Source organism: Dreissena polymorpha, chromosome 1 (genome assembly GCF_020536995.1).
Source record: "Dreissena polymorpha isolate Duluth1 chromosome 1, UMN_Dpol_1.0, whole genome shotgun sequence".
NCBI classification, from domain to species: domain Eukaryota; kingdom Metazoa; phylum Mollusca; class Bivalvia; order Myida; family Dreissenidae; genus Dreissena; species Dreissena polymorpha.
Window position 1 is genome coordinate 10,956,906 of NC_068355.1, and position 13,745 is coordinate 10,970,650.

Sequence of the window (13,745 nt, forward strand, 5' to 3'; positions counted from 1 at the left end):
TTTAACAAGGACTTGAAATTATGAGGTTACAAAACGTTTAAAATAACAATAACATAAGTAGTACAAGCAGTGTGCGAAAATTCAAATTTGAAAGTAATATCCCAAATTCTTTTACACATGTATAGAAAAGTTAAATTTCTTACTAGCCCAACTATATACATTTTTAAATTTCCACTACCTCGAAAGGATTTTCACTAGCCAAAACACTTCAAGCTAATGCGAATTTCGCACACTGAGTACATGAATCAATAAATAATTTACATCAGGAAATACATATTGACTGTAATTATATTTAAGAGGAGTACTCATACTTATCAGTACATAAATTAATGCATTAATTTTAACATACATTTACTCTTTAAACTAAATCTTATGAGGCGTAAACAAGAACTCACACAAAAATGCTGTTTATACAGGATTTCACATGTATTCACATACAAAATCAAAAACAGCAGTAAGTGAAGTAGGGAATATGGGCCCCATAGAACAGTCAAGACATATATCCTCTTAATTTCATATACAATTTATTAGCCTTTGTAGTTCAATGTAAGAACACTTCCCCTGCTCTGTGGGAAGAAATCTGGGTTCAACTCCCAGCAAAGGCCATACTTTACACATGTGTTATTTGGAGGACAAAATGCTTGTGCAGGGCATTTGTTTAACATAAGTATATTTTGATCATTAATGTATTGATCATTTCTTCCAAGAATGATTCTTATTGGTATTTTTTTCCCTTTCATTATTTATCCACAAAAAAAATCAATAGCTAAATATTAACCGCTGTGATGTAGGTTCACATGTTTAATTATATATCATTTTATATGTATTCAGTCAACTTCATTGCCTCATCTCGGCTTGGTAAAGATGATAAATGTGGGCTGGGAGCACTTTTTGAAGCCAGGAGAAGTCTTTAAGCTCTGCCAGTATTCTTCCTGGAGTAAAACAACATAATAAACAATAAATACAGTAGTCACAACTATTTTCTATACATAACAATTCTTGCTATTTTGTATTACTTGTTTATCTAGCATTCTTCAGTGAACTACTTTATGCTAGGTTTACATCTGGCAATGATTACCACGATGTCCCCGATTCCAGAGCATCGTGGCGAACGTAACAGAGCGTGGAGTCGAATCGGGGTGATCGTGGGGGAGCGTAACGGAACGTGGTTGAATCGGGGACATCGTGGGCATCGGGACAGATTTTAAATCAAACTTAAATTTCACCACGATTGCCCCGATTCATTTTTTAATCGTGACAGAGCATGAGATCGCAACAAAGCGGCTTTGTCGTGGGAGATCTTATCAGGACGTAACAGAACGTAGTGTTTTATCCAGGCCGTTTTAGCGTGGCGCAGCGCCACGCCGCTTTTTTGAAGCGCCTCGCTGCCCCTTTCAAAGCAAATCAGCGCCACGCTGCCCTTTCAAAGGCCGCCGCCCTGTTTTCCGCTGTGCGCGACCTTATTGATAACATCTTAATTGCCTCTTAACCAAGCTATTATCAGCGAAGATTCGCGCGGTTGTGAATTCATCATGCGTGAATAACCATGTGTCAATATCAATCGATAATTGCAGTGGCTTTGTAACACTACCGGAGTGCGCAGTTACTTAGGAGACTTGATGAAAACCTCGATGTTATTCACGTGGAAATTGTGCATTTCATGCGTAATTCAGTTATATCAAAACATTTATTTTTACGCGTAATTAAATTTAAAAAAAAAGTTGTATCTGTAAAATATTGATTTGATTTTAATTTAATGCAAAACAGTTTTAAGTTAATAAAATTTAATTAACAGGGCTTGCACTAAGCGGCGTACGGCCGTATATTACGCCCGTTAATTGTTTCCATACGCCGATTACAAAGCCTCATGACGTCCACTGTACTTCCTGAAAATTGGCCATACGCCGAAAATAGCAACCCGTGACTTATTAAAGCTGTCGATTAAAATAACGCTCCGCCTCCTATTTAATACAATTGGCGCAGGCTCATATTAAAGCTGTCGATTAAAATAACGCTCCGCCTCCTATCCAATACAATTGGCGCAGGCTCACAGTAGATGTGTGTTGATGAATTGTAACAGATGACAATCTTAACACGTTTGCTGTTCACGGTTAAGCAGAGCGCGCTTAATTGGAGCACGTGCTTGTTTATTGTCACGATGTTTTGATTACAATAACGTGTGAGTGTCGGCAAAGAAGTTGATACCCCGTCTTGGACCCTGTTTGGCCAAAAGTTGTTAATTGTTGTAACAGTAGTAACCTGCACCATTCGTTCAATTAAAAACATTATGACCCGTTTGTAACTTGTCAAAATATGTTAATTGTCAAACACAGATATGAATTTTACAAAAATATTGAACTTGTACCACTTCTCATTCGTGTTTAGAATGTCGCAACGTATGCTTTCCGATTTTGGCATTCCACTTTCGACGAAACGTAAATTAGAAATTGATGCAAATTGCTTTGTAAGCAAAACAAGTTTATATCGGAGACCAATTAACGTGTATTTAATTAATTGACAATGTACAAAAGACAGTACGGCGCCGTTCCTAGTTACACTTTTTGCGAAATAAAATGTTCACAATACAACACGTGGTCATGAAAGTTCAAAGTGAAAACAATACCCGTTTACAATTTTATGCGGCAACACTTTAATTTTAGTACATGCATATTTCACCATGTCATTTATTAAATAAAAATAAAATAATTAAGTTATTTGAAAGCCCAGTTGTCATATAAAGGATCCTCGACTTGAGTGCTAACAGGAAAGCCAGTTGTATATCATGTATATCCTATGGTGTTTAAACTTGTTTTTTGTTACTACATGAAAATATAAAACACATAATAAAATATACATTCTGGATTTTGTTGGTTTAATTATTCAACAATAAATCTCAAAACTATACATACAATGTTTGTGTGTAACAAAGCTTGTTATTAAGTCACTATACAGATATATTTGTGCCCTTTTTATGGATGTCGCGCGCTTAAGTGCCCTTTTTTGAAATTTTGCACCACGCCCCTTTTCCTTCCTGTATAAAACACTACAGAACGTGGTTGAGCGTGGAAGCCAATCGCGTAAAAGAACGTGATGCAAATCGATCGTGCTGATTTTGTCAGGAAGCGTAACAGAACGTGGAGTATACCATTTAATCGTAGAGCTCCCCGGTTTTTTAGCCTCTGGCTAATCGGGGAGATCGTGGCCAGATGTAAACTTAGCATTAATGATTATACAGTAATAACACCAGATTTAAGGAATAACATGCTTAAGCAGCTTAACAGAAGAAAATTGTACATGTTATGATATCCGGGGTTTCCGTTAACTTTGAAATCTGGAAGTCTCTGTATTTTCCACTTTGAAGTGTTGGATTTGGAAAGTTTTGAGACTTCCTGGGATGCAATTTTGAAAGTTTTTATGAACAAAACTGGGAGTAAATTACTCCCAAACTTCCTTTAACAAAAGCCCAGTCTACTCAATATAAAGATTATATATTTTAAGAGTATTTTATTAAATTATAGTAACTGTACAAGATTTTTTTAGCTGATAAATAGATTCATGCTCAACCATAGACAATAAATAAAAAAAACACTTCACACGTCAAACAATACCAGCACTCAAATAATTTGAATTTTACCTACCAATACACAGTAGGTGTTTGTCAAAGTGTCTCTGTGGTGACCATTGGGAAAGAACTTCTCTGGAGAAAGTGTTCCAAGTGATGGCATGGTGAAACTAGTGCTGAACGATTCTAGTTGTGCAATCTGAAATACACATAGACATACACGTGTTTTTGATTTACAACATTTTTGAACACCTTTTAATTGAGTGTTTTTTTTCCATATAAATTTAATTTGCTGTGTTTGGCACTTTGTAATAAGTGAATCAGAATCACGATATTAAAAAAAAAATACCTGTTGTATACATGCATTCATTTTAACTAATAAACAATATTCTCCTGTTTACATGTTTAATAGAGTGGAAAGCTTCTGATACCATCAATGTGAACAAAAATGCATTACCACTATTTACTCAGTATATTGTTAACAGATCATAATATCAACAGTTCAGTGATGCTATTGTTAACCTCACTTATCAAACCAGACAAGAAGGGGTGTAGTTTTAACCATTAGCTCAAACATTACCTACCCTGCTGAAGATGATATTTGAGGCAAACATGTGGAGGTCCTTTTCGTGTCTGTCCAGTGAATGATGTCCTGTTCTGACATAGATGTCCAAATTGTCACCCGTGATTTTGACAAGTGGGTTTTTTCTTAGACTTCTGGCGATGTTGTCTTCCAGCATTTCACCAGCTTCATCCAGTAGGCGCAGTTTGGATGATGTCGACATTGTCAGCCCCGTGCGGTTGAAAAGTGTTAGTGCCTACCAGTAGTCAATTGTAGAAATGATCCATATATTAACAGTAAGAGAAACTAATTAGAAGAAGCCACTTAATGACTTAAAGTGTTCATTACATCATTTTATTTTAATCTTAAAACCTAAGAATGCTAATGGATTTATGCAGCAGATATTAATGATTTTGAATAGTATACAAAATCAAATGCTTTCAATAACAGATAATAACAATAATGGATAAATCCTCATTTTTGGGTCAGGTTCCAAATGACAAAACAAATGTTTATCCATAGGCATATTATTTAATTAAATTTTCAGATTGTTGTGAAAAGATATAACATAAGTCCTGTTAATATTTTTGTGGTCAGAATTTGATACATAATTTGAACCACGCTGTTAAAATACTTTAACGAAAAATTTAGTTTAATTCCCAACCTCAATGATCATATTCCTACAGTTGTAAAAACCAAACTAGGGCCATCTTTTCCTTTATTTTTTAGCTATGATGAGGCCCCATATATAAATATCCCCCATTTTTTATTCCTTTAAATTAGTTTTCTGTCTGCAGCTCGTTTAACCCCAACATAAATCCCTGTCTTTAGAAAATGTGCTTGTGCCAACTCTAGAGCTTACAGAGTTATCAAAGTGCCCTTTGATGGATACAACTGTTGTGAGTCTGTGCCACGCTGACAACTTCTCATTCCTGGCATTCATGAGGATGGCATACTAGGCAGCAACAATCGGGGCAATCTTATTGGCCGATGGGTTTTTCCCAGCTATTGCCATTGTGCAGAACAGGTCAAGGACGAACGGAAGGCTAAAAAAAAAACAACAAGGCATGATGCATGTCACTTTTTAATTGTGATTTATTGTGAATTAGACCTGTCAACAAAGAGGAATACTGACAATTTCTTTTTCTCTTATTTAAACAAAATGTGTAAAACGAAAAAAGAAACAGAACGCAATTCTAAATACATCCACTTCTGACAGATAAATATAATGAAAGTTTTTTATATTCTGTATTCATCACACACGTGAAAATGATGATCCAATAAGATAAAGTGGAAGCTTTCGTTCTAATCATAAACTCACACAAAAAACAAACATGTATATAGTAATGCATACAACATATAAGAGGGAATTTTCACAATAAAGAAGAAAACCTATCAAAGACTTTTAAGATGCATAGTCATGATTGGTAGAATTTACACTTCATCAAGGTATTATTTAAATGTTAATGTTTAAGTAATGCCTACAGAATCCACTTTGATGAATGAAAATATCTTAAACAGAAGTAGGGTTATAACTTGGGAAGAACAGCTAGTGTGTTTGCACATTCAGGTGTACTTTCATGTTCTTTTCATTCATAAAAAAAATACTTCTACTAGAGTTCTATGCACCAGATAGGATCAATTTGTACAGTTTCACATTTTTTGTATAGATTGCTTATTAATGTATGGTTACAAATAAGTCTTTACCTTTCTGATATTTCGTGTAATATTTCTGGAATAATGTTTTCCGCATTCTGCATCAACTGTGAGACACTTCTTTTTCAGAAGAATGCTGTTAAATGCAGCATTTCTAGAGGACAATCGTGCGCAGACATTGTTGATTTGTTCCAAGAATCTTGCTTGAATTCGATTGGATAATATCTACAATAGACCGAAAGGTTACTGGTATATTAAATAATATAGTTGATGTCTATTTATAGAAAAAAGTTTATTGTGGAAAAGGGAAATTATCTGTTTAATTTCATAGCTGGTCCTTAAAAGAATATGTACAATTTATTAGGGGTTATTCTACATTTCCTTTGAGGAATCAACACAAATTCAAATAATTTGTAAACAATATAATTATCCCGCTTCTTAGCAGCTATTTGAAGCCAATGTTTTCATTCTTTCTACCATTTCTACGCCGTCTGCCTGGATTTCGATGAGACATAACATATTTTAACACAGTTCTAAACTTACTTTATTAGCGGGCGCACTCGACTTTATTCTGTCCACTTTCCTAGTTATCAGTTAATAGTTTACACTTATCACTAACTTTGTTACAGGCAATTTCTAAGGCTTAATGAACAGAAATTAAGAAACACTTTATATTGTAAGGCGCCATTGTTTTTTTATCGTATCACGTGGCTCGACTATCATCACGTGGTTGCTTATGATGGCAGGGATTTGATCCAGCTTTGCTGGTTCCCGTCAAATCACTGCGCGGAGGTTGGCGACTAATATGTAATACGTTTTTTCGCTAATGGGAGAAGTTATTTTACGATCAATGTATATATTTTTGTTGTCAGAATATCTTGCATAGTGGTGATTTTTATGTGTAAATTAGTGTAAATAAGTACTCCATTTGTGCCTATTACATTAACTACAACATTTATTGCCAATAATGCAAAGCTAATTCTTTTAATTAATAACTGATCACAGGGACTGGGCAATAATAAAAGATCACAGGGACTGGGCAAATACGCGAACCGGTGAAACTTTCTGGTTTTGTCTAAAAACAAAACATAATCAAAATATCTTTATTTTGTGATTTTTCTAACAATAGCGCAGACTTTTGCTGTTCGAGTTTTGGTTAACGCGTATTTTCTTCAATTTTACAAGACGACAGCGATTACACGATTTATTGCTTTATTGATAACCGTTACACCACAGTCACTTATTAATATCTTAGTTAGAAGGTGATTTTCAAGCGGTTCCGTAGTGTAGTGGTTACACACTCGCTTCACATGTGAGAGGTCCAAGGTTCGAGCCCCAGTAGAATCAAATGATTTTATTTGTGTTCTATGTTAACTTTTTGTTTTGATGTAGACATTTTAGTTTAAATAAATATGCTGTTTTATTGTAACCATTTTTTATGCCCATGAAATATATGTGTGAGAGGGTGGGGGGGGGGGGGGTCGTAAACACATTAAAACTTTAACAGTGTTTTCATATCAATGAGTACTCAACCCCTATCGTAAATGAGCAACGTAAGAATAAGTTCAGAATCATCTCCCCTTGAAGTTGAGAAAAATATGAAATTACGCTTACAAGATGAAGCAGAATTTTTAAAACCTACACAGAACTGTTCCATTAATGAAAACTGCACACGGATGCCAGTAAAAAAAGGAAACCAATGTAAATAAAATGAACTATGAAATATTTGGGAGTTACAACACAAAATCATAGATAATCGTTATTTGGAGGTTATAGCACAACATCATAGATAATCGTTATTTGGGGGTTATAACACAAAATCATAGATATTGGTTATACCTGTATCTTTTTCTATTTTTTTTAAATAATCGGCCAATATATTAATATTTACAGTAGAAAAAAATCGCTCCATGTAACTTCATTGAGTGCCTTTTACACTGAAATTCCCGAGGCCCTTTGATGCTTTGCATCAATACTTATCTTGTATTTATTAGGCCCGTACCCAGGCCATGGGCCCAGGGGCCCGGGCCCCCCCAGCTGGCTGTCGAACTATGATTTTTTTTAAATAATCGGCCCACTGCAATTTTTTCTCTCGTGCAAGGGCCCACAGTACACTTTCCCTCAAAACAAGCAGCTTTGTTTTATTGTCCCTGATAAACAAGGGGATTAACGCTCGCCAATCGAGATAAGCCTCTAGGCAATGTTTTCTTATCGCCTTGTACACACATCCCCGATCAGTCCCCCATTGTGATCATAATTGCTTCATCTATCGCTGGTTGATGTAACATGTATTTTGATAAGTGCAGCGAATGGAAGCAACTGCTACAGGAGGTCGTAGACTATGGTCTGATAATTGCGACTCAAGTTTTTTTCCTTCTTTGAGAAGGCCCCAGACGTTTTTTTCCCTTCTAAAAGTTTAATTGCTTTTTTTTAAACCTTTTATTGGGGATTTTAAGTCCCCATATAAACTTTTTGCATTGAGAATAGGGCCCTGAATTTGAACCGGAACAAAACACTGACAAAGGTATTAAAACTAAGTATTTATAATTTTTGAAAGGAAATCACTGAAAAAGACTACGATGAGATAGTTAACATGTTTGTTTAAAAGAAAAACAGATTCATAAATTTGCCGAGCAACAGATAAGAATTTGGCAGAATTCAGTATTTAAAATAATTGAGTACCGAGAATTGAGTAATATCAACCTATTAATGGCTCATTGGTAAAAAAATGAAAATTGAAACAACAAATCGATCTCATTATATAAGTTAACCTGATCCAGTGTAGAAAAATATTGTATAATTAAATTATCTCTTTCCTTGAATTTGTTTGAAAACAGTAAAATATGTTAAATTGATAATTTAAGACTTTCATTATTTCCCCCAAAAATTAGGCATTTCGCGCATTTTTTTTCCTCAAAAATGGCAAGGTCTTTCCCAAAAAATCAGATTATAAAAACCTGTGACGTTATTGATTTGTGAAAAAAAATGGTGGAAGCAATACGAGAGTTGATGTGGATAATCGTCAGTTTAAATCTGTAAGTTTCGGAAATCTAAAGCTTTTAATATTGTTGTGAATTCACACCAATGTTTAAAGCTTAAGACTTCCGAAATGTGCTGATTTACTTGTTATATTCCATTAATTCATATCACAAAATACGTTTTTTATAAGCATTAAAATTCACCTTGCAAAGTGCCAAATTAAAAAAAGTATATATAAAGGGAGGGGGGACCCCTCCCAAACCCTCCCCGGTTGGGCCCCCCCAGTAAAAAAATCCTGGGTACGGCCCTGTAATATGATAGGCAGCAATAAAAACACGATACAATCTATAATGACACTTGCATATGTACTATAAACTGAACGTTATTGAACTTTATTTTTATTTTTTAAGGTCATATCGATTTTATTTTCCTTAATATAGACACGTATTGAAATAATGCATTTCCTTCTTGCATTTTTCTATCTACTTAAGAAAAACCTGTATACACTAGTTCCTATTATTTGGCGATAACCCATCCGTTGTGATTCGGAACGCCTGCATCACAGATTGCGTATTTCAATATAAGTCGTTCAATATGGGTAGCGATATCAAAAGAGTTAGGCGGTTTTTCATGTACATTTCATTTATAAAGATTTTAGAACGTGTACTCATTTGCTCTCACATGCGAAGTCTATGCAGGGCAACTTTTAATATTTATAAAATTAAATACATGCCTGATCGTTCAAAAATCTAATAAATTATTTATACAATATAATATAATTATTTTAAAAGTATAATACGAAATGCAAGCTGTGTTTGTCAGAATACACTGAAAGTATTTTTGCTTACAGTGACATCATATTGGATATTTCATTTCTATCAATACATCTGACTTTATAATGTGTATGAATGAACTTAATACCGCATTAGTTTTATAGGATAAGATGACGTCAAAACAAGAACTACTGAAAGTTCTACGTTCTTGTTGATTTCTTGGAAATGTTTTAAAGAATTAAATCTTTTTTAGAACCGAAAAAAACATGTTTGTATTCGAGTTTGTTTTTGAATAACACACTATCCGAGTTATTGTATAGATGCGTGTTATACAAGCGTATCAACAAAATTATTACAGAAACACATTATTTCGTCAAGAATTCCATCAAATGTACGCTGAAATAGAAACTGAACAGAGCCAACATGGCAAGGGAAATGAACAATATGAATGTTCGTAAAGACCGTTTTCACGCTTAGCGACCATTCGCGGGTCCCATGAACGAAACGTTGGCGTTGTCCATTTAAGAAACATAACAATAACACAAGTAAACGACTGCAGGAATATTTAAAACATCGGATTTAAGTCATCGTGTTTTGTGTGGCCGCCATAATTGTTTAAAATGGTAGAAATACTACAGACAGCGGTATTATAAACTTCGCCAATCCCACCCGGACACTACACGTTCTACCATGACCTGCACGTCCTCTTGATTATTGTTTTTTTTGTCCGGTCGAATCTTCTATGATGATATGACAAGAAGATAAAATATTTGGATACACTCTCACCGTTGATAATGATTATATACATTAACAAGAGCTGTCAGAGGACAGCGCGCTCGACTATTCGAGTGCTTGACATTATAACGTAAGCCATCATGGGGAAATTGTTCAAATTAAAAAATTTACTAGACGATTTTTCAAAATAAAATATGCAAAATATAAAAGCAATATGTAAAAGGATATAGGAAATATAATTTGGGGTAGTACGCAGACTTTAACACAGATTTATCAATAATATGCATATTTTAAGTATAAAAGGGGCAATAATTCTGTCAAAATGCTTGATACATTCGTCTGCTCTTGTTTATAGTTTGGGGTCATGATGGTTAACAAGTATGCAAAATATGAAAGCAATTTGTCAAGGGACATTGAAAATAGTTAGGGTAGAACGCAATCTTTAACATTTGCTGCATATTCTAAGTGGAAAAGGGGCCATAATTATGACAAAATGCTTGATAGAGTTGTCTGCTCTTGTTCATAGGTTGGGGTTATGTTGGTAAACAAGTATGCAAAATATGAAAGCAATATGTCAAGGGACAAAGAAAATATTTGGGGTAGTACGAAAACTTTAACATTCTAAGTATAAAAGGGGCAATAATTCTGTCAAAATGCTTGATACAGTTGTCTGCTCTTGTTAATAGGTTGGGGTCATGATGGTTAACAAGTATGCAAAATATGAAAGCAATATGTCAATGGGGCAGGTTTGATCCCCCGATTAAATCTAACCTTTTGAGTCATCCTTCTAGACAGGCGTAAAACCAAGGCACAGTATTAAAAGTTTCAATAAGGGCATTAACCGACTAAGAGTTGTCTTTGAAACGGGATGCCTGATTTATTGTGCGCTTTCCCAAGGATTCAAACTAAGATAACTTCTTTATGAAATGATTAAATATCAAGTTTTTAAATAGTTCTAAAGACAATTTTATACTTTCACTCGGTGTGTTTTTTGCATTCTACCGAAACAATAATTACAGTAATGTTTGCAAACACACATTTATATCTCACGAAAATCGCTACTTAATCTATTGCAGGAGCTGTTAGAGGTATTCGACGTTTTAAAATTGGGTACTCATATAGTTGGAAGTGCAATGTTTCAATGTTAGTGATTTCCACAAGACATTCCCCTAATATTAAGAAAATATTGCATAACCGTTCCATAACAAAGTATGTGCATTTTAACATAATGCTAATTTTGGTGATAACTTCAAGTGACACCCATACCCAACTTGTCAAAAGAACATTCGTTTTTGACGATCGAAAACAGTATATCGGTGTACATTCGATTTGTTTGAAAGTCACTCATAGAGATGCGCATAGGTGGTTCAGTGGTAGAATGCTAGCTTTTCCCGGCCGATGCATATTTTATATCTATATATTTTGATAGAACTACTGTTCATGATTTTTTATACCTTATGAAAAAATATGATTAATGTTACATTATTAATTAATCTTTCAGCAAAAAGTCTCACTTGCTCATGTGAATTAACATCAAGACATTTAAATTAATTTCATACAGCATAACAGCTGCAAACTATCAGCGCTCGTCCGGGATTTGAACCCGGCATCTCTCGCACCAAATTCGTTATTGGTTAATCGGTCTAGAGTAGAAAATAAATGTGTATCGTTAGAAAGAAGAAGTATATTTGAATTGTTATTTGCAAGAATTGTTTTGTTTTAATTATACAAATAATTTTTTTAATTTTAATTGAATTCTTTAGTGATTAAGTAACGAAATATAAACACCCAATAGCCAACTACATGACATGGATTTATATTTTGGAATACATAGAGCTATGTCATCTCTTTTCAAGTATAAGTCATTAATACGCAAGAAAAGTCATTTACATGAATCTCATATCTGATCAAATGTCCCCTCTATACTTTTCGTCAATCCTAGTTTATCGTTACGACATTATGAGTAAAAGAATAAGAGTACATACATTTTAACGTAGCTATCAATTTTCAAATGTCACCTCTTCTGTGATCAAAATAGAATGAAATACTTATTTTAGTTTTGGGTTGTTCTTTTTTTGACTTATTAAACGCTGTAATACGCATGTAATTAAAATTAATTTTGCAACGCAAAATGTTTGTAGGTAAACTCACCACCGTAATGTAACCGAAATGCTGCTGAAAACTGTAAGCTCTACCTTTTTCCCTGGTTGTCGTCCCTGACGCCACTTGTAGGCCGCGACGGTGGCGGTGGTGAGGCAGGCGACCTGACGCCACTTGTAGGCCGCGACGGTGGCGGTGGTGAGGCAGCCGATAGGTCCTGCGCCCGACAGGCCGACCTCCGAGCTCCCGAATAGCACGATAAGTCCAGCGCTTAGCAACATCACATAGCGATAGAACACACGGTTAGGCTGCAGAGAGAATACAATTGAAATCCATACATTAGGAAAGAATCAACAGTTGAAGATCGATTTAGATGGAATAATTAGTCTGTGGAGAAATATTTAGATAAAGGTACCAATCATTTGGTAGGGAATGGAACAAGAATACAACATGTCAGTGACTCAATCCGTGTTTGAGGAATATCACATATCATAGACGTTGAAGCATTAGGTAGGGGAGAAAATTAAACGTGAATACAAAATTATTATTGGTTTAGATTGAAATAACGGTATTACATGCTGTTAAATTACGTTAACGTTTACAAAACTCACGGTGGGATAATGGGAGATAATCTAGGAGTATCCATGGCAGCACCATTAAGATATTTATAGGTATTCATAGGTATTTATTTCTTCAAACCCTACTCAGCTAGCACTTACCCCGTCTCCGGAAGGGATGTACCAGAGGAAGATTCCGGCTGCGAATCCATATGCTATACCCGCGACGATACCGAGAGGCCCCTTGGCAATCTTAAGAGCCAGATTGTCCCCTTAAAAAGGACCGTCAAAATATATTCAAACTTGAGGGGTCATAACAAGTTGTTTGGTTTGTTCATGGTATTTGAATCCAATCATGAAACTTACGCATTTCCTCTACTTACTAAAATAGTATTTAATGTGTGTCATACATTATTCTTGTTTATGACATGAGTCGCTATTATATGCATCTTAATTATGCAAACAAAAAATAAGCTAAAGAGTTTGCAAGGGTTACATATTTCGAATTCCTATCGAAAGCCATTTTTGGAGCGAAATAACTTCATAAATGCAAAATGACGTCAAATTACTTAGCGAAATTTAGACGTTTTAGAAATCATCAGCATGTCTGCGAAAAGAATAATTTTAATAAAAGATCGTTGTCTTTTTTTTAAAAACAATTAAGATACTTTGTTGACTTTTTGATCATGTAAAGTATTTATAGCATACATGCATCTCTTAATAAAATATCTGCGTCATCTGTGTTTTTTTACCGCTCACACAAGGAATTAAATATATCGTTCATTTTTAAAGAAATGTCATCAATACGATATTTTCGCTTT

At 34.7% G+C, this 13,745-nt stretch overlaps 1 protein-coding gene and 1 pseudogene across 3 annotated transcripts; both read right to left on the minus strand.

Moving 5' to 3' along the window:
* The window catches only part of LOC127865012 (sodium/hydrogen exchanger 9B2-like), a 39,849-nt pseudogene that overhangs the window by 22,310 nt on the left and 3,794 nt on the right, over positions 1–13,745 (minus strand).
* On the minus strand, positions 791–6,502 carry LOC127870998 (uncharacterized). Of its 3 annotated transcripts, none has more exons than XM_052413615.1 (6): positions 6,324–6,502; positions 5,832–6,005; positions 4,987–5,170; positions 4,147–4,380; positions 3,639–3,761; positions 791–932 (listed from the first exon to the last, which is right to left on the minus strand). In XM_052413615.1, exons 3-6 carry the CDS (start codon positions 5,065–5,067, stop codon positions 846–848), a joined length of 525 nt encoding a protein of 174 aa, XP_052269575.1. In that variant the 5' UTR covers positions 5,068–5,170; positions 5,832–6,005; positions 6,324–6,502; the 3' UTR covers positions 791–845. The 3 variants fall into 3 exon arrangements, 2 of the variants coding, with proteins under 2 accessions (XP_052269575.1, XP_052269565.1); XR_008045039.1 differs by having other exon boundaries at positions 808–932; positions 3,635–3,761; positions 4,143–4,380; XM_052413605.1 differs by having other exon boundaries at positions 808–932; positions 3,635–3,761.